This window comes from Eptesicus fuscus, chromosome 6, assembly GCF_027574615.1.
Source record: "Eptesicus fuscus isolate TK198812 chromosome 6, DD_ASM_mEF_20220401, whole genome shotgun sequence".
In the NCBI taxonomy this organism is placed as follows: Eukaryota; Metazoa; Chordata; class Mammalia; order Chiroptera; family Vespertilionidae; genus Eptesicus; species Eptesicus fuscus.
In genome coordinates this window covers 21,154,890-21,176,345 of record NC_072478.1, presented here as the reverse complement: position 1 = coordinate 21,176,345, position 21,456 = coordinate 21,154,890, and the positions used below count along the sequence as shown (strand labels likewise).

Here is a 21,456-nt window from a genome sequence, read left to right as displayed (position 1 = left end):
GAGAGACCAAGGAAATCTCTCATGCTGCCATTCCTCTGATGTCACGTCCAACATTGGTATTTTGATATGGAATACATTAAATCTATACATTGCTTTGGGTAGTATGGAACTTTAATGATGTTAGTTTTTTCCATCCATACGCATGGTATATGTTTTTATATATTTCTATCTTCCTCCATTTCTTTCTACAATGTCTCATAATTTTCTGAATACAAGTGTTTTACCTCCTTAGTTAAATTTATTCCTAGGCATATTTTTATGCAATTTAAATGGGATTGTTTTCTTAGTTTCCCTTCCTGGCAGTTCATTACTGGTGTGTAAAAAATGTAACTGACTTCTGAATATTAATTTTGTATCCTGCCATTTTACTGAATTTATTTATCAGTTCTAGTAGGGTTTTGGTGGAATTTTTAGGGTTCTTTCTACATAGTATAATGCCATCTGCAAAAAATAACAGTTTTACTTTTTTGCAGTTTGAATGCTTTTTATTTTTTATTCTCTGATTGCTGTGGCTAAGACTTCTAATATCATGTTAGGTAAAATGTGGTGAAAGTGTACTAGTATATCCTTGTCCTATTCCTGATCCTAAGGAAAGTGCTTTTAGCCTTTTCCCATTGAGTATAATGATAACTGTGAGTTTGTCATATATGGCCTTTATTAAGTAAAGTTATGTTCCCTCTATTCCCACTTGGCTGAGAATTTTAATCACATATGGATGCTGGATTTTGTCAAATGCTTTTTTCTAAATCTATGGATATGACCATATGATTTTTATCCTTCATTTTGTTTGTGGTGTGTCACATTAATTGATTTGCAGATATTGAACCAACCTTGCATACCAGGATTAAACCCCAGTTGATCATGGTGTATAATCTTTTTAATGCATTGCTGAATTCAGTTTGCTCATATTTTGTTGAAGATGTTTGCATCTATGTTCATCAGGAATATTAGCCTGTAATTATTTTTGTAGTGTCTTTGTAATCAGGGTAATGGTGACCTCATAAAATAAGTCTGAGAGATTTCCCTCCTATTGAATTTTCTAGAATAGTTTGACAATGATAGGTTTTAATTCTTATTTGACTGTAACAAAATTAACTTGTAAAGCCATCCAGTCCAGGACTTTTGTTTGTTGTAAGTTTTTTTTATTACTGCTTCAATTTCATTAGTAGTAATCAGTTTGTTCAGATTTTCTGTTTATTTTTTTTAATAAATCTTTATTGTTCAGATTATTACAGTTATTCCTCTTTTTTCCACCCATATCTCCCCTCCACCCAGTTCCCACCCCAACCCCTGTCGTTACCCCCCTCCCACTGTCCTCATCCATAGGTGTATAATTTTTGTCCAGTCTCTTCCCACATCCCCCACACCTTCTTCCCCCTGAGAATTGTCAGTCCACTCCCTTTCTATGCCCCTGATTCTATTATATTCACCAGTTTATTCTGTTTGTCATATTTTTTATTCATTTGATTTTTAGTTTCACTTGTTGATAGATATATATTTGTTGTCACTTTGTTGATCATAATTTTTATCTTTACCTTTTTCTTCTTCCTCTTCTTAAAGAATATCCTTCAGCATTTCATATAATACTGATGAACTCCTTTAGCTTTTTCTTATCTGTGAAGCTCTTTATCTGACCTTCAATTCTAAATGATAGCTTTGCTGGGTAGAGTAATCTTGGTAGTAGGTTCTTGCTATTCATCACTTTGAATATTTCTTGCCCCTCCATCTGGCCTGCATAGTTTCTGTTGAGAAATCAGCTGACAGTCATATGGGTGCTCCCTGGTAGGTAACTAACTGTCTTTCTCTTGCTGCTTTTAATATGCTCTCTTTGTCTTTTGCCCTTGGCATTTTAATTATGATGTGTCTTGGTGTGGTCCTCTTTGGATTCCTTTTTTGGGGGTTCTCTGTGCTTCCTGGACTTGTAAGTCTATTTCTTTCACCAGGTGGGGAAAGTTTTCTGTCATTATTTCTTCGAATAAGTTTTCACTATCTTGCTCTCTCTCTTCTTCTGGCACCCCTATAATTCTGATGTTGGTACGCTTGAAGTTGTCCCAGAGGCTCCTTGCACTATCTTCATATTTTTTTTATTCTTTTTTCTTTTCTGGTTTTTTTTTTTTTTTTTTTTTTTTTTTTTTTTTTTGCTTCTTCATATTTCAAATTTTTTACTTGATTCTTGGGATCCTCTAGTCTGCTGTTGGATCTCTGTATTATTCTTTATTTCAGTCAGTGTATGCTTAATTTCTAATTGGTCCTTTTTCATATCCTTGAGGGTCTCACCATATTTCTCATTCTAGAAGATTCTTGAGTAACCTTATAACTGTGGTTTTGAACTCTATATCCAGTAGTTTGCTTTCCTCCATTTTTTTTATTTGTGACATATTTCTTTGTCTCTGCATTTTGGTTGCTTCCCTGTGTTGATAGAGTGGCTTTGTGTGCTAGGTGTTCTATAGGATCCAGTGGCTCAGCCTCCCTAATTACCTGAGGTGGACACTCTTGGTGTACCCCTTTGTAGGCTATGTGCAGTCTTTTTTTAAAAAAAAAAACTTCTTTTTTTTTCTTTAATTTCTTTATTGATTAAGGTGTCACATATTTGTCCTCATCCCCCCCATTCCCATCCCCCCCCCACGCATGCCCCAACCCCCTGTTGAACTTAACCGTTGGATAGGCTCATATGCATGCACACAAGTCCTTTGGTTGAACTCTCCCCCTCCCCCCACCCTCCCCTATCCTCCCTCTGAGGCCCGATAGTCCGATCGATGCCTCCTTGCTTCTGGTTCTGTTCTTGTTCCTCAGTCTATGTTGTTCATCATTTCCCCTAGATGAGCAAGATCATATGTCACTAGATATATACTTATGAGAACTGAATGTGAGACGAGCAATAATAGTTATGCTGACAGGCAGATGGATCAGTCTGTAGTGAGTTTCTTTCTGGACCAACAGTTCTTTTGAGACCCAATTTCAATGTCCACCAGTTCCTTATGTGTACATGTCAGCACTGACCCCTCAGCTCTGGATGGTGGACAAATGGTGGTAACAGAGATCCGACTCCCTCTGGTTTGGTCTCGGCGAACCCAGGGGCATGGCTTCACCCGGGTTAAGGGGCACGTGGCCTCACCCGGATCTAGGGACACATGGTCTCACCCGGACCCAGGGACGCTTGGGCTCTCCCAGACCCAGGGGCACGTGGCCTCACCCGGGCCTAGGTGCACGAGGCCTCACCCGGATCCAGGGACAGATGGTCTCACCCGGACCCAGGGACGCTTGGCCTCTCCCAGACCCAGGGGCACGTGGCCTCACCCGGACCTAGGTGCACGAGGCCTAACCCGGATCCAGGGACACATGGTCTCACCCGGAACCAGGGGCACTTGGCCTCTCCCAGACCCAGGGGCACGTGGCCTCACCCGGGCCTAGGTGCACGAGGCCTAACCCGGATCCAGGGACATATGGTCTCACCCGGACCCAGGGGCGCTTGGCCTCTCCCAGACCAGGGGCACGTGGTCTCACCCGGGCCTAGGTGTATGAGGCCTCACCCGGATCCAGGGACACATGGTCTCGCCCGGACCCAGGGGTGCGTGGCCTCTCTCAGACCCAGGGGCACGTGGCCTCACCTGGACCTAGGTGCACGAGGCCTCACCCGGATCCAGGGACACATGGTCTCACCCGGACCCAGGCGCGCTTGGCCTCCCCCAGTCCCAGGGGCACGTGTCCTCACCCGGGCCTAGGTGCATGAGGCCTCACCCGGATCCAGGGACATATGGTCTCACCCGGACCCAGGGACGCTTGGCCTCCCCCAGCCCCAGGGGCACGTGGCCTCACCCGGGCCTAGGTGCACGAGGCCTCACCCGGATCCAGGGACACATGGTCTCACCCGGACCCAATGTGCAGTCTTATAGTTAAGCCTTGATTGCTGTTGGTATCACTGGAAGGATTGACCTCCAGGCCAATTGGCTGTGAGGACCAGTTGTGTCTACAATGGGAGAACTTCTGTTCTGGAGACACCCTTATGGGGCAGGACTTGCTTCAGTGGGGCTTTGGCGCTCACTGAGTCTGCCCCCTGAGTGTGTCTCTTATGGATGTGAAGAGTTGTAATCTGGATGGTCTCACTTTGACCACTGGATACACTAGCTCTTGGATCTCCAAGGAGAAGCAAATTCAGCCACTTCCTGAAGCTACCTAGCAGGAGCTACAGAGAGATATGCAGATTCTTCCTCTTTCTTTGGGGTTTGGATGTGCCCAGCTGAGACCCAGCTGTGAAACAATGCAAGCTGCTATGGAGCCTTGGGCCTTCTTTTGGCAGCTCTGGGGTTCTCTGACCCAGCTGCAGTTTTTTAGGTTTAGATTGAAAGGGCCAGTCCATTCATATGCAAAAGCCTCTGTGCACAGCTTGGGTGGGGTTGTAAATTGGGTGGGGCATGGTCTCAGGGAATCACCAGGACGGAGCAAACAGCAATGGCTGCCCATCAGCCCTGCCCCAAAGAGACCCCCAGGTCTCTGTGTCCCAGGGCACTGTGCAGGAACAATGATCGCTGCAAGCACCTCTGAGAGAAAGCCGCCCTCGTGTTCCAGCCCAATGCCAGACAATCCAGTTTCTCCCTATATGAGTCTGGGTCCCAAGAGTCATCCCAGAACTGGAGTTCAGAGCAATCAGGAGCTTGTGCCTCCCTCCCGATTGAAAAAGACAACAGGGTATTCAGTTGCCAGCCCCTTTCGCACACGCCTCCATACCTCCGCACTTCACTTCCACACCTCCTACTGGACTCAATGCGCTTTTCTCTTTCCTTCTAGTTGTAGAATTTCCACTCAGCCAGCCTTCCTGTGGTTCTGGATGATATTCGGTTTGTCTTTTAGTTGTAGTTTTGATATGGTTGTGCTCAGCAGCAAGTTTAGGTGTTTACCTATGCTGCCACCTTGGTTGTTCTCTCCAGATTTTCTGTTTATTCTTGATTCAGTATTGGAAAATTGTATGTTTCTAGGAATTTGTCCATTCTTCCAGATTGTCCAATTTGTTGGCATGTAATTCTTTATACTATTTTCTTATAATGTTTTCTATTTCTGTGGTGTCAGTTATTACTTCTCCCCTTTTGTTTCTGATTTTATTTATTTGGGTTCTCTCTCTTTTTTTCTTGATGAGTCTGGTTAAAGTTTTTCAATTTTGTTTCTCTTTGTAAAAAAAAACAGCTCTTGGCTTCATTGACCTTTGTATTAGGTTTTTTTGGGTGGTTTGTGTGTTTTTTAGACTCTATTGCATTTTTTTTTCTACTCTAATTTTTATTATTTTCTTCCTTCTATTTACTTTGGGCTTTGTTCAATTTTTTTACTAGTTCCTTTAGGTGTAAGATTAGATTGTATATTTTAGATTTTTCTTGTTTCTTAGCATAGACTTCCCTTGCTATGAATTTTTTCTTTTAGGCCTGCTTTCACTGGGTACCATAAATTTTGTGTCATTATGTATTGTTGTTGTTTGGAGGGAGGGGTTGTTGTTGTTTTTGTTAATCCTCACCCAAGGATATTTTTCCCATTGCTTTTTAGAGAGAGTGGAAGAGGAGGAAGGGAGGGAGGGAGAGGAAGAAAGAGAGAAAGAAACATACATGTGAGAGAGACACATCGATTGGTTGCCTCCCAAACATACCCTGACCAGAGCGGGAATGAACCTGCAACCCAGGTACATTCCCTTAACCAAGAATCAAACCCACCCACCCTTCAGTGCACAGGCCAACACTAACCACTGAGCCACCAGCCAGGGCATCATTGTGTTTTTTGTGTGTGTTTTATTAAAAATTTTTAATGTTTCAAGGTATCTCTTTACTTCTTCCTTGATCTCATTGTTAAGCCATTTATTGTTCAGTAGCATATTTTTTAGCTTCCATGTGCTTGTGTGGTTTTCAGTTTTTTTCTTTTAATTGCTTTCTAGTTTTATACCATCTAGTATAAAACTAGATGCTTGATATTATTTCAATCTTTTTAAATTTACTGAAACACACTTTGAAACCTAATATATGGTCTATCCTGGAAAATGTTCCATTTATGCTTTAAAAATGTATATTTTGCTGCTTTGTGGTGAAATGCTCTAAAAATATCAATTAAATCCATCTGGTCTAATGTGCCATTTAAAGTAGCTGTTTTCTTATTGAATTTTTCTCTGGAAAATTTATTCATTGATGTCAATGCAGTGTTGTTGTTTTTTAATTTCTTTATTGATTAAGGTGTCACATATTTCTCCTCATCCCCCCATTCCCATCCCACACCCCTCCCCATGGATACCCCCACCCCCCTGTTGTTCTTAACCATTGGTTAGGCTTGTATGCATGCACACAAGTCCTTTGGTTGATCTCTCCCCCCTCCCCCCACCCTCCCCTATCCTCTCTCTGAGGCCCGATAATCCGATCGATGCCTCCTTGTTTCTGGTTCTGTTCTTGTTCATCAGTCTATGTTGTTCATCATTTCCCCTAGATGAGCGAGATCATGTGTCACTAGAGATATACTTATAAGAACTGAATGTGAGACGAGCAATAATAGTAATGCTGACAGGCAAATGAATCAGTCTGTAGTGAGTTTCTTTCTGGACCAACAGTTCTTTTGAGACCCAATATCAATGTCCACCAGTTCCTTATGTGTACATGTCGGCACTGACCCCTCAGCTCTGGATGGTGGACAAATGGTAGTAATGCAGGTCCAACTCCCTCTGGTTTGGTCTCGGCCAGACCCAGGGGCACGGCTTCACCCAGACTCAGGGGCACGTGGCCTCACCCGGACCCAGGGGGCGCGTGGCCTCACCTGGACCCAGGTGCGCGCGGACCCACCCGGACCCGGGACCCAGCCTCACCCAGATCCAGGTGCACGCGGCCTCACCCGGACCTAGGACCCAGCCTCACCCAGATCCAGGGGCACACGGCCTCACCTGGACCTGGGATCCAGCTTCACCCGGACCCAGGGGCGCGAGGCCTCACCCGGACCCAGGGGCGTGTGGCCTCACCCGGACCCAGGGGCGCGTGGCCTCTCCCAGACCCAGGGTGGCGTGGCCTCACCTGGGTCCAGGGGCGCACGGCCCCACCGGGACCCAGGATCCAGCCTCACCCGGACCTAGGGGCGCATAGCCTCACCCGGACCCAGGGGCGTGCGGCCTTACCCAGATCCAGGGGCATGTGGCCTCGCCTGGACCCGGGACCCAGCCTCACCCTGACCCAGTTCCCAGCCTCACCCGGACCCAGGGGCACACGGCCTCACCCGGACCTGGGACCCAGCGGGGTTTCGTCTTCTTGATCCCAATTCCTGTTGGTCAATTCCCTCTCAGCAATTCCTTCGGCCATTTTCTCAGAGCTCCAGGGCGACTGTCGCAGAACTCGTTGGGCGGTGGGCTCAGCAAAGCTCCAGTGTGCCCGGTGCGCAGTGGCAGGCTGGTCCGGGGTCGCTGCGTCAGCCCTTGGGTCTGCAGTGGTGGCCGGTCGCCAAGCGTGTGCACCTGGCCGCTTCCGGGGCATTGAGATTCTTGAAGGACTCGGAGGTCAGCAAGCATGGAGTCTCCCACATCCATGTCTCCCAAGGGCTTGTCTGTCCGTGCTCGGCAGCGAGTGGAGCCGTCTCCTTAGCCGGAGATTGCCGGGAGAACTGCGCCGAGCACGTTCCAGGCCGCCATTGTGTCGCCTGAGCCGTAGTTCTTAAAGTGTGATCTTTGGGTCACTGGCATCAGCATCATCCCGCGTACCCCTCTCTTTTATCCTAGTTGTAGAGTATCTGCTCAGCCAGCCCTCCGGTGGTTCTAGATGGTGTCTGCTCTGCTCTCCCATCGTAGTCTCAAAATTGTTGTGGTAGGCAACAATCAGGCTTCCGCCCTATGCCTCCATCTTGGTCCTCCTTTGTGTAGTTAAGTCTTGATTGTTGTTGGAGTCACTGGGAGGAATTGTCCTCCAGGCCAATCGGCCGTGAGGACCCTCTGTGTCTATAAAGGAAGAGTTGCTGTGCAGGAGACACGTTTATGGGCCGGGTCTTGCAGCAAGGCTTTGGCACTCACTGAGTCTGCCTCTTGAATGTGTCCCTTATGCAAGGGGTTGAAATCTGGTGTCATCTCACACCGACCACTAGATGCCCTTGTTTCTGGGTCTCCAATGGAGTGTAGGTCAGCTACTGTCTGAGGCCACTCAGCAGGAATTATAGCAAAAACTGCAGTTTCCTCCTCCTGTCTGAGCGGCCCTGGAGCAGTCCCACTAGAACCGCAGTTCATCTGGTCAAGCTGCCACAGGGCAGTCCACCCACATGCAAAAGCCGCTGCTTGGAGCCCAGGTGGGCCTGCAAAACGTGCGTGGTGGGTCTGCAAAATGTGCGGGGCGGGTCCCAGGGTCTAGAGACATACAAACTACTCTATTTGAGTAGTTTGTATGTCTCTAGGAATTTCTTTATTTCATCCAGGTTATCTAACTTGTTGAATAATTGTTCATGATATTCTCTTATAATCCTTTGTAAATCCACATGATATATATGCCATTATTATATACACCAAATATTATATGTTTTACTATTATCATGTTTACTAAATATATATATATAGTCTGGTGCATGGATTCGTGCACCGGTGCGGTCCCTCAGCCTGGCCTGCAGTGATTGGTCCGAAACCAGCAGTCAAAGGCCGCCTGCTGCTCCTGCCTGCGGCTCCCACTCATCCCAGCCCCACTGCACCTGCTGCGGGCTCGCGCCCAGTCAGTCGCAATCAGGAGAGGCTCATGCTGCCACAGTGGTGAACCCTGCATCTGGTGCCTGTAGGTCAGCTGAGCTGCCACTCCCATTGTGGGAGCGCACTGACCTGCATTGAGCGTCTGTACCCTGATGGTCAGTGTGCGTCATAGTGACCGGTCAACCAGTCATTCAGTCATCTGGTTGTCCAGTAGCTTAGGCTCTTATATATATAGATAATATATATTACGTAATATATAAATATATAATACATTTATATAATATATTGATTATATATAACATGGTATTATAGCAACCATTGCAGGTTCAATTACTAATCTAACAACCTCACAATGTAACTCCCACAATTCATAGAACTGTCTCTGAAGATAAAGAAGCAAGGAGACAGGCAGGTCACCTTGAGTGCTAATCAGGCAAAGATGGTGCTGGACTGGGATGCAGTACAGGAATCTGGTGATTCAGGTAAGGCTGAGATGGGGAGAAGTTCACTGAGGTTTCACAGTGGGACAAGATACCCAAGGGTGGAATAAATGGAGAATTAAAGTTTAAAGGAGAGTGTGGGCTATGGTGGGGTCCACAAGAAAAGAGTCTACCTGAAGAAGGGGTCCTGTGAGCCCCTCAAGATGTCAACCATGGTCTTTTCCTATAGGTCCGTCTATGGTGGGCCTTTTGTCCACACCAGGAATGGGCAAGTTGATGGCTGAAGCCCCCCTGGTTCTAGAAGCTGAGGAGCAGTCAGTTCTGCATGAGACACACACGGGCCTGTTGGAGGAAGTTTCCCCCGTCCTGCTCTCAGATGTCATCTCCGTCGTTGTGAGCAATAATAACACCCAGAACCTAAGCTCCCCAGTCACCTTCATCTTCAAGCATGTGAGTCTTGGTGGGATGGGGCTATAGCTATAAAATGAGCCTGATTGCTGGGAATAGACTTGAGGTTCTGGGGGCTCCCCCATGGGTGCATCTTCTCCCCAGGAAAGCCCATCACCAGCAGGATTTGGGTCAGCATTTCTGAGCACCAGAACCACCAGCTCACACCTTGCCCTGTTCCTACAGGCAGTGACCCCAAGGCCATGGCAAAAGGTGTTCTGCGTCTTCTGGGAGCCTAGCCAGAATGGAAGTGGTCATTGGTCCACCAAAGGCTGCTGGAGGGTGGGCACCGGAGACTCCAGCACCACCTGCCAATGCAGCCACCTCAGCAGCTTTACCGTCCTCATGGCCCACTATGATGTGCAGGTGAGAGCCCTAAAAGGGGTTGAATTCAATGTCTATTGCTGTGTAGTAAATTCCCACAAATGTAGTGTCTTTAAAAAGACACACACAGGGATTCGTTAACCTGCAGAATCCTGAGGTCAGCAATCTGGCACGGCAGACCTGGGCTGTCTGCTCAGGGTCTCACAAGACTAGAATGATTGTGTGAGCCAAGCCTGTAATCTCATCTGAGTTGTGCAGTTCTCCAAGCTCCCTGGTTGCTGGCAGAATTCAGTTCCTTGCAGTTGTAGGACTGATTTCTCACTTGCTTGCCAGCTGGCAGTAGAGGAGCACACTCAGCTCCTAGGTGCTCCCTGCATTCTTTCTCATGTACCCCTCCCAAGGCTGCTCACAGGGTATCAGTATTGCTGACTGGGAGCCAGCAGGAGAATTGCCCTCACATTAAAACACCCTCAAACTTTGAATCAGTTAAGGGCTCATTTGATTAGGTCTGACCCACACAAGATAAATCCCTCTCTTCAAGTTAGTTGACTGTGAACCTGCAAAATGCCTTCCCAGGAGCACCTAGATGGCATTTGGCTGAAATCCTGGAGGCATTTATATGTACACATGCCGGTGTGGTTATGATTGCCAAACTGGAATTCTGCCTACCATGGGGGGGGGGGGTTCAGGACAGGGGCTATCAGGGACTTCAGAAAGGAAGATTTGGTGATGACAAAGCTCAGAGGTACCAGGGGATCCAGTGAGTACAGCTGAGTCAGTAGCTGTGTGTGCCTCCTCTCCTGTCCAGTTGATCTGGTTACTTCTCTGGTCCCCCAAAACCAGAAACTGGCTCAGGTAACTTCAGGCAATGGGGCATTTACTGAAATAAATGTGGCACCCACATGAAAATGATAATAGCCAAGTGGCCAGAACTCATAGAAGCCTCCAGAAGTGTGAACAACACTCCAAGACCATGTTTCCTCCGGCCCCGTCGCTAGGTAACACATATTCATGCTTTTATTTACATACTGTTTTACATTTATTGAAGACTTAAAATATTTACATTTCAAATTCAAACAGAATGAGAGAGAAACCAGACACTTAGTTCCTCTGGCCTCAACCGGTCAAAGCTGTTAGTTTCTCCTGCATTTTTCTTTGGATATTTTATACATATAGGGTTGGGCAAAAGTAGGCCTACAGTTGTTTGTATGGAAAATAATACAATAATTAACAAATAATAAACTCTGTTTTTCACATACTCACAACTGTAAACCTATTTTTGCCTCACCCTGTATAAAAATAATGCATGTGTTGGTTCCTTGGTTTTTCTGTTCTCAAAGACTTGGTGGAGTGTGTGTGTGTTTTTTCACTGTTGTGCAAATTGTGTTTTATTTATTGCACCTAGGAGAATTTTCTATTCCAGCCTACAAAGAGACACTTCATTATTTTTATTACCGCACAGCATTTCATTTTGTGAATGCTCCATAAATTACACATCAAGACCTCTTATAGTGGGGTTTTGTTTTGATCATTTGCTAATACATAATGTTGCAATTGTTTACACACACTTCTTTCTTCTCACGTGACAACCTGTAAGCTTAGCCATGCTCAAAAGCCTAAAGAAAAATAAACCCTATGCCTGGCCCATGTGGCTCAGTTGGTTGGATGTTGTCTAGTGCACCAAAAGGTTGCTGGTTCGATTCCCAATCAGGGCACATGCCTGGGATGCAGGCTCTATCCCATAGGGGTTGTGCAGGAGGCAACTGATCAATGTTTCTCTCTTTATCACCCTCTCCCTTCATCTCTCTCTAAAATTCAATAAAAATATTTTGTTTTTATTGATTTCAGAGAGGAAAGGAAAGGAAGATAGAAACATCAGTGATGAGAGAGAATCATCAATCACCTGCCTCCTGTACACCTCCCTATAGTGGGGATCGAGCCCACAACCCGGACATGTGCCCTGACCAGGAATCAAACCGTGATCTCCTCGTTCATGAGTCAACACTCAACCACTGAGCCATACCAGCTAGGAAATTTTTCTTTCTTTTTTGTTGTTGTTAATTCTCACCTGAAGCTATTTTTCCATTTTTAGAGAGAGTGGAAGGGAGAGAGTGAGAGAGAGATAAAGAAACATTGATGTGAGAGAGACACATTGACTGGCTGCCTTTGCACACCCAACCAGGGGTAGGGATCAAGCCTGCAACTGAGGTACGTGCCCTTGACTAGAATCGAACCTGGAACCCTTCAATCCACAGGCCAACGCTCTTTCCACTGAGCCAAACTGACTAGGGCAAAAATATTTTAAAATAAACCCTTAGAGTTCCAGGACTTGATCTTAAGGTCTCTTCTACCCCTCAATTCTTCCAGGATCTGAATTAATCCATTTAGGACCCATAAAACTCTAAGATTACCCACAAACATCACAAATTTAGGTGGCTCCTGCATTCCTGATTTTGTTACATCGAAAAATAAAATTAAATATGGTGGGAGAGTCATTAACCCAGCCCAGAAAAGTATAAGTGATATCTCCTCTCTGTTGGATTCCAGGAGGAGGATCCCGCCCTGGCTGTGATCACCTACCTGGGGCTGAGCCTCTCTCTGCTGTGCCTCCTCCTGGCGGCCCTCACCTTCCTGCTGTGCAAAGCCATCCAGAACACCAGCACCTCACTCCACCTGCATCTCTCACTCTGCCTCTTCCTGGCCCACCTGCTCTTCCTCACAGCCATCGACAGAACTGAGAACAAGGTACTGACATTGTCCCAAAGGACATCTGTCCTCCCTGTGGGATGTGTTCATGGCGCCATGCTGCACTGAACATCTTAAAATAATGACCTTGTGTTTTAGGAATGTTAAAGGGGTGAGTAGCCAATTTCACAATGACTGACACAACTAGAAGACACCCCCTTTTTTGAAATTTCATTCATATACATCAGAGTTCCCCCAAAAAAAGTATAGGAGAGGTCTTGGGTCCACACTTCACCTGACAATCCCACCTGGTGACTCTCACTCCTCCCCCAGGTGCTGTGCGCCATCATCGCGGGTGCCTTACACTATCTCTACCTGGCCTCCTTCACCTGGATGCTGCTGGAGGGCCTGCACCTCTTCCTCACTGCTCGCAACCTGACGGTGGTCAACTACTCCAACGTGAGCAGGTTCATAAAGAAGTTCATGCTCCCTGTGGGCTACGGAGTCCCAGCTGTTATTGTGGTCATTTCCACAGCTTCCAGGCCTCACCTTTATGGAACACCTGCCCGGTAAATTAAAGTTCCCACTGTCCTCATCTTCTCCACATGACCATGGTCAGCAGAGAACCAATGTAGCACTTTAATTTCACTAGAATATGATAGGTATAAAAAAACAGTAATAACCACCCAAAGACATCTTCCTGGTTTCATGATTGTATTCCTTGAAGTGATTGTTTTTAAGAATTTAAAATTTCATCGTTTCAAATGTTAATTATATAGTATGTTAACAATTATATGTTTATATAATATTAATTGTGCATTACATTCATTACCTATACTTTTATAATAATGAAACATTAACAATCATAAATTAATACATGGTTAAAATAAATAAGCTGATTTTTCTCTTTTAGATTTAATTATTTTAAATATTAATTATAATTATACTAGAGGCATGGTGCACAAAATTCGTGCATGGTGCGGGGGGGTCCCTCAGCCCTGCCTGCACCCTCTTCAATCTGGGATCCCTCTCACAATCCAGAACCACTGGATCCTAACTACTCACCTGCCTGCCTGCCTAATGCCCTAACTGCTCCCCTGCCTGTCTGATCATCCCTAACCACCTCTGCCTGCCGACCTGGTCGCCCCCAACATACATATGGCTAGGATCCCTCAGCCTGGCCTGTGCCCTCTCGCAGTCTGGGAGCCCTTGGAGGATGTCCTCGGGAGAAGGGGGGCGTGAGCCTAAGCCAGCAGTCAGACATCCTTAGCTCTGCCACCGCTGCTGCACTTACCAGCTGTGAGCCGAGCTCAGGGCTTCTGGCTGAGAGGCACTCCCCCTGTGGGAGCGCACTGACCACTAGGGAGAAGCTCCTGCATTGAGTGTCTGCCCCTGGTGACCAGTGTGCGTCATAGCACTGGTTGCTCCACCTTTTGGTTGATTTGCATATTAGCCTTTTATTATATAGGATTAAAGACTATGTTACATTAAAAAGTATTGTACATAATTTTAATCCTATCTTTTTAATCCTATCTTATATATCAGTAAATGTATATTAATATAATACTCATTGCACTAATTGAGGGGACTGCTTTAAATATTCTAGGAAGCAAAATGGGAATGAAGGGATGGTATTGGTTGGTGTAACCTACTTCTCTCAATTAAAAAAAGGGGGGAGTGTTATTTAGATGATTAAATTGTGATGACCAGAGCTAAGATTTAGAAATCACTTTGGACATGCAATTTATATTCCCAGTATTTTTCATGTATCAGCTCAAGTCATTCTCCCAACAACCCACTTAGGTAGAACTTGTATTATATGAGTTTTACAGGTGAGGAAATTGAGGTACAGAGATTACTGACATGGTCCAAATCACACAGATGGTTGCTGGCAGAACTGGGATCAAATACAGACAATCCGGCATTTACAACATACTCCTGTGTTGATATAATTAATGTTCACCACCATCGGAGTAGCCCTGGTCAGATGGCCTTCCTATATAGCTTGCATAAAAGTCAGCAAACTGTTAAGGGCTGCAACTTTGCAGACCATGTACTCTCTGTTGCAACTACTCACCTCTGTCTTTGTAGCACAAGAGCTGCCATAAGCGATATGCAAGAAAATGAGTATAATTGTGTACCTGTAAAGCACATTTACAAAATCAGGGAGCGACCCCATTTGACCCACAGGGTGCGGTTTACCAGCATTGTCTTAGTAGGGTTGGCTTTGAGTCTTCTGGGGGGGGGGTCTAGCTAATTTCATGGTACTCACACCTCCCAATTCATACACAAGTATCTCACATGGGATCATTTGCAGTTCTATCATTTCTATCAGTGTGGCCTTGATTTACTATGTTTCCTTAAGCATTAGATACCAACCTGTGATCACTTGAGTCTCAATGTTGTCATGAGGAATAAATTATGTAATACACGTGAGCCCTACCTTAGTACTGTTATCAGGTTACTGTCATCATCTTTTTTTACTATCATCTTGCATGTTCCCAATTTTTTCACCTTCTATATAACTGCCCATCCTTTCATATCTCAGAATAAATACAATCAGTTCTCTCAGGGAACCCTTCCCAACTACCTGAACCTCCTATACCACAGACGAGGCAAGCTGTCTAGCTATGTGTTCTCGCAGCTCCTCACACTTGACCATAAAACTCATCATCTTGATTGTTTCTATTGTCTAATTAGTGACTTCCCTGAGGACTGAGACCAGACTATCTCAATTGCAATTGGGTCTTCAGGTCAAGCAGAGGTCCTGATACAGAGGAGACGCGATATTTTTCCAATAAACCGTAACTTAATTTACTTATTGATATTTATCTTTTCATGTAAAAATGTATATTTCCTTCTGCCAGCATGCCTGACAGACATTTTTAAAATAAATTTATCTTTTTAAAAACCACATTATTATGGCATGATTGGTTTATACAATGCTATACCTAGTTAAGGTCTGTCACCTGATGAGTTTGAACTTAACTATACAACCAGGACCAGCATCACCATCAAGGGCATACACAAAGTTTCAGTTATGAAAGAGTAATAAGAAGATCTATTAGAGTATGTGGCCTAATTAACAATATTGTATTGTATACTTAAAACTTAGTAAGAGGATAGATCTTACCTTAAAGGTTCTTATCAAGAAGAAACAATATTAGCAATAAGAGGAAGAAGAAACTATGGGTGGTGAAGGATATGTCCACCAAGTCTTTATCCACAAAGGCAAATAGATTCTTCAGTCTCTTTCCATATCTCTTTTAGATGCTGGCTCAGCACACAAAAGGGATTTATATGGACCTTCCTTGGCCCCGTCTGCACCATCTTCTCTGTGAGTAAAGGATGACATGAGAGCATGCTTCCTGCCCAGCTGAGGGTCCATCAAAGAGCAGGTGTATAAGGAGGGTTACAGGCAGGATGAGAAATCCTTAAAGTTTGCCCAGGACTGAGGAGGCATACAGGAGGAAAATTTCTGTTTTAAAACCAGGATAAAGGGATTTCCTGAGATATATCACTTTCAGTGCTAAAATGTGGAGATTGCCATAAAAACTGGGACAAGTTAATCACCCCAGTTACAGGACAAGCATAAGCCTGAGTTACTGGATGTTTGGTCCCTTTTTCTATGACTGCTACGGAATATGAAAGCGTCTTACTTGCTGAGTTAGGTATTGGATGAGCCAGGAGGAAGGAATACAGATGTGGAATATATTCAATATGCCTTGTGGGGTTTCTGCAGATTAACTTGGCTTTCTTTCTGATGACCATCTGGATTCTGAAAACCAAGCTCTCCTCACTCAACAGGGATGTGTCCACCCTCCAGAACACGAGGTGAGAGGGATCAGAGGGGCACACCACCCCGTACAAAGCATGGTCCAGGAGCAATACCCTATGGTTCCAAGCTCCTGGTGTCCTTTCATGGGGATTCTGAGAGGTCAGGAGAGAGGTGCAGCCACCCTCTCTGGAAACCAGCTCAGGTACTGTGGTTTGCTGCTGAAACCCAAGTCAAAAGCATTGTTTCTCCATAACTCTGGCATGAAATTACGTCAGCCACCGAGAAAATTGACTTTGTTCTGTTAAACATGAATTACTTCTATGGTCCTATGAAGAAGGTGTCAGAACACTTTTATCTTTATAGAACACTTAGGAAATTACATAACTGTTTCCAAAACCCAGCATGCACATTCATGCCCATACCTTCATAGATGCTCTTCCCTCTGCCGTCTCCACTCCTACACCTGAGAAAATCAGGTTCTTTATCCACCTATCACATCTTGTGAAAGGCTAGTACAGAATGAATGGCCTCTATTCTAGGAAAACCATGCTCACACTCAGTTCATGGACCAAGTTAACCAAGACATTTTTTTTTTTTTCATTAACAACCTGGTTGAGAACCAAATTGTTCGAGATGGGAGATGTTCAGTCGAAGTCAAAATGACATGATAAACTCTGATAGCATTTCTGTTCAGAGGATCATTGAGAGTAGTTATCAAAATTGATCACAACTCAGTCATGCATCCTTGGGGTAGAGATGAGGATAACCTTAATTCTGTTGTTCTGGGTGCATCACGGACCTCTCTTTTCCTCCCACCAGGATGTTGACATTTAAAGCGATGGCTCAGCTCTTTATCTTGGGCTGCACATGGTGTCTGGGAATCTTGCAGGTGGGTCCAGCTGCTCATGCCATGGCCTATCTCTTCACCATCATCAACAGCCTGCAGGGCGTCTTCATCTTCCTGGTGTACTGTCTCCTCAGCCAGCAGGTACCATTGTCCACCTCCTGCTCAAGATTCTTTCCACTCTCACTCCTCTCAGTGAGCTAACTCAGAGCATGCTTTGCTTCTGTAGGTCCAGGAGCAATACAGGATATGGTTGAAAGCGGTCAAGGAAACTAAAGTCGACTCTGAGAAGTACACACTCTCCAGCAGGGCTATGTCTGAAGTCTCCAAACACAATGTGGTAAGATCACATATTGCTCCCAGAGTACTTCACTAGAGGATCCACTTGAATAGCTCATGCCCATCACACTGGACAACCTGAAATATAACTGGTGATGCCATAGGATGGCTCCCACTGAGTTTCCTTGTGGACCCACCCCAAGGCATTTCCATGTGAACAATGGAGGTCTTCCTATACTTCCACTCACTGTGTTGATGTACTCACCTTGACCCTTGCCCATGATTCTCTTCTCCTGTCTGTAGAGCACTCACTTTGTGAGACATGGTGCATGTGGTTTTTTATTTTACTTAGTGAAAAGATACAAAACATTTCCTAATAAGCATAGAGAGAAGCTATGGTTGATCAGCTCAACAAGCAGGAACTAATTATCTGAAGCTGTGATGCTCAAACTGCACAGTCCCAGCACCATCCTTTATCCCAATTCATTCCATGCTATCCTCTATATAAAGAATAAATACATGGCATATACAGTTATAAAAGCTGGTAAAAATAAGTGTAAGGTTTGATTTGAGATTTTCCTTAAGAATCTACAATTGGTCCTGGAATTTTCAACACATACAAATAATGCAAAGCCAGGAAGGAGATTCACAAAAAGCTGAGGAGGGATCCCAGCAATAGCAATGAACATATGTATATTCTGGTTTATAAAACCTTGTCTTATGATTTTTGTTCACATGTTCTTCACATCAGCTCTTGAAGATAAGTATTATTATGTTCCCATTGGTAGGTAAAGAAAATGACACTCATAAGTTCTATATGGATTGTGCAAGGTTTTCAGACAATTCACTTTTTCTCCCAACTTCCATGGACCCACCATGCTGCCTGCCAAGCCTTATGCATATTTATCATCCACTTGTTTGTCCAATCCTCTACAACTAATGCTTCCAAATTCTCCATTCATCAAGAATCTCATTATTCTAATTCTTTCCTTTCCTGCAGATGTTTCTACCAGTTTCTTCCATAGCAAATCAAGTAAGCAGGATGAAACAAAGTCAACTTTGTGCTCTCAAAAACACAAGGCATTGGACATCTGGTTCATTCTCTCTTCATTCCATCTTATTGCCACAGACAAAAATGTGCTTCTGACTTTTTTAAGGCTAGTCCTTCTCTTGCATTTTGGTTCTCAACACTCCTGACTGTTCCATAACTTTACATAACTCTGAACCTTGCACAGTCTCACCTCCTCAACAGTATCATTGCATCCACCTTCATTGCAACATGCTAAATCTCTGTCTTTTAAAAATTATTAAAGTTATACATTTGATCCCTCCCTCTTCTTCCTCAAACACTCAAAACTGGCATGTGCCTCCATCATTGCACCAAACAGCTCTCTCTTAAGCCTCCAATGACCTTCATATCACTGGATGAAATAAATATTTTTTGGTCCTCTTAGTACTATTGGGTGTTGTGGTTACTGCCTCCATCATGAAACTTCTCTTTTGTTCCTGATTCCTAGATCTCAACATCCCTGGAATTCTTCCTAACTTTCTGGCTGAACTGTCTTCATCTTCTTTAGACGTCATTTACTCTATCCAGCTTTGTCCTAGAAACACTCCCATTATCTATATATATAAAAGGCTAATATGCAAAGTGTCCCCTCGGGAGTTCGACCAGGAGACCGGGAGTTTGATCACTCGCTATGACGTATGCTGACCACCAAGGGGTGGCACAAAACAAAGGAAAGCCCTGGCCGGCAGCCAGAAGGCCCCAAATGGCCCTGATCGCCACCCAGGCCTAGGGACCCTACCTGTGCACAAATTCCATGCACCGGGCCTCTAGTCATACTATACTCTCCTTATAGACAATCCTGTCTACAGGGACTCAATGAATTATGCAGAAGGAAATAATAGCCAAACAGTTTCTCTAGTCCTGAATTACCTTTGAGCCCCAGATGATAATTTTCAATTACTTACTTAGTACCTCTACTTAAATATGTCAGAAACAATCCAACATGGCCATAAAAGAATTTATCATTTTTTCAATAGCTTAATCCTCCTCAGGGTTTCTCATCTCTTTCAATGGCATCTCCATTCATCTCATTGCACTAGTCAGGACCTGAATATTCATTAATATTATCCTCTTTCCTTCCCTGTTCCACCCCAAAACAGTCCATTGCTAAATCATATTAATATTTCCTCCTCAGTACTCATAGATCTGTTCTGTTAACACTGTCTCCAACACCTCCTCCCTAAATCCAGCTGTCATCTTTCCTTAGCTGTATTGCAGAATCATCCTAACCGGTTTTCCTCATCTATTCTCTCCTGCAACAATTGTTCACATAAAACTCGGAATTATCTTCTCAAAACAAAAATTTTATATTCCACCACCTTGCATAAAAATCCCCAAAATGGTTCCCCAATTCCACGAGGAACAAGACCAAAATATATAAGGGTTCCAATTTCCTCCACATCCTCACAAAAACTTGTGGTTTAGTTTTTTGCTTTTGCTTTTTTTAATCCTCATCCTGGAATAAATTTTAGAGAGAGGGAAAGAGAGAAAAACATCAATGTGAGAGAAAAACACCGAGCTATTGTCCACCATATGTGCCCTGACTAGGGATGAAACCTGCAACCTGGGTATGAACCCTGACTGGGAATCAAACTCAAGACGCTTCAGTGCACAGGACGATGATCCAACCAACTGAACCACACTGGCCAGGGCTAGTTTTTTATACCTTACTTTGTATACAGTGCATTAGGCTTTTGGTTTGTATTTCCCTAATGTCTAATGATGTTGAACATCTTTTCACATGGTTATTAGCCTTTTGCATATCTTCTTTGAAGAAATAGCTATTCAAATCCTCTTGCCATTTTTAATTCAATCATTTATCTTTTATTGATAAATTGTAAAAATTCCACGTATGTTCTGGACACAAGTCTCTTGGGAGACATATGATTTTCAATTTTTTTATCCCATTTTTTGATTGGTTTTTCACACTCTTGATCCAATTGATGCATAATTTTTTTTTTACCTTGTGGGAGTGAAATTTATCTATTTTTTTGTTTACTTGTGCTTTAGGTATCATATTTAAAAAAGAATTGACTAACGCCCATAAGATTTATAGATGTATTCTTTCAAAACATTTATAGTTTTAGTTATTACACTTAGGTATATGATTTATTTAGAATTAATTTTTAATGGTTTGAGGTTTTTACAGTGTGATGTACACATTCTTTTACATGTGGCTATCCAGTTTTCCCAACATCATTTATTGAAAAGACTGTTCTTTCCATCGGTGAATCGTCCTGACATCCTTGTCAAAAGCAATTCACAATAAATATAAGGTTTTATTTTTGTACACTTAGCTCTCTTCCATCATCTATCTTGATTACTATAGTTTGTAGCAAGTTTGAAATTTGGGGAATTGACTCCACAAATTTGTTCTTTTTTATCAAGATTGTTTCAGCTGTTCTGGACCCTTTTAAGTCCCATATAAATTTTAAGATGTGCTTGTCAATTTCTGAGAAAAATTTAACTGAGATATTGATAAGCATTGTGTTGAATCTATAGATCAATGCAGAGGTTCTACAATCTTAACTAGTAAGTCTTCTGATCCATGAATATGCAATATTTTTCCATTTCTTTAGGTTGTTTGGCTTCTTTTGACAATCTTTTATAGTTTTCAGAATATACGTCCTACACTTTTTAATACAGTATCATTTTTATCCCTTCCATCTTAGGAGAACGAAATTAACAACTAAACCAGATGATCCTGTTTCCTGGAAAACACTGAACTGTCATCCTTTGGGCAAAGAATATAGAAAATACTTTTTGTGTCTGTTACAAGTAACTCTTCATGGCACCATTGTGGGAGAAAAGTATACAGGAAATGTTTGACATTCAGTTGCTAGAGAATTGGGGCCTTCTGGCCCACACAGCATGCTCAGCTCAATCCCAGCACAGTCAAGGAGCTATGACCCAATTCCTCAGTTG

The 21,456-nt window shown here is 43.8% G+C and overlaps 1 protein-coding gene across 1 annotated transcript in view; it reads left to right on the top strand.

Annotated features, from left to right (window-relative positions):
* The window catches only part of LOC103301043 (adhesion G protein-coupled receptor E2), a 46,296-nt gene extending 25,053 nt beyond the window's left edge, over positions 1-21,243 (top strand). The window contains exons 11-20 of the mRNA XM_054718329.1: positions 9,040-9,147; positions 9,335-9,555; positions 9,739-9,918; positions 12,424-12,621; positions 12,895-13,130; positions 15,832-15,898; positions 16,304-16,395; positions 17,159-17,327; positions 17,413-17,523; positions 21,204-21,243. Of these exons, the coding sequence (XP_054574304.1) occupies positions 9,040-9,147; positions 9,335-9,555; positions 9,739-9,918; positions 12,424-12,621; positions 12,895-13,130; positions 15,832-15,898; positions 16,304-16,395; positions 17,159-17,327; positions 17,413-17,523; positions 21,204-21,224 (1,403 nt within the window). The 3' untranslated portion in view covers positions 21,225-21,243. The remainder of the gene's footprint in view (positions 1-9,039; positions 9,148-9,334; positions 9,556-9,738; positions 9,919-12,423; positions 12,622-12,894; positions 13,131-15,831; positions 15,899-16,303; positions 16,396-17,158; positions 17,328-17,412; positions 17,524-21,203) is intronic.
* The last annotated feature ends 213 nt before the right edge of the window (positions 21,244-21,456 follow it).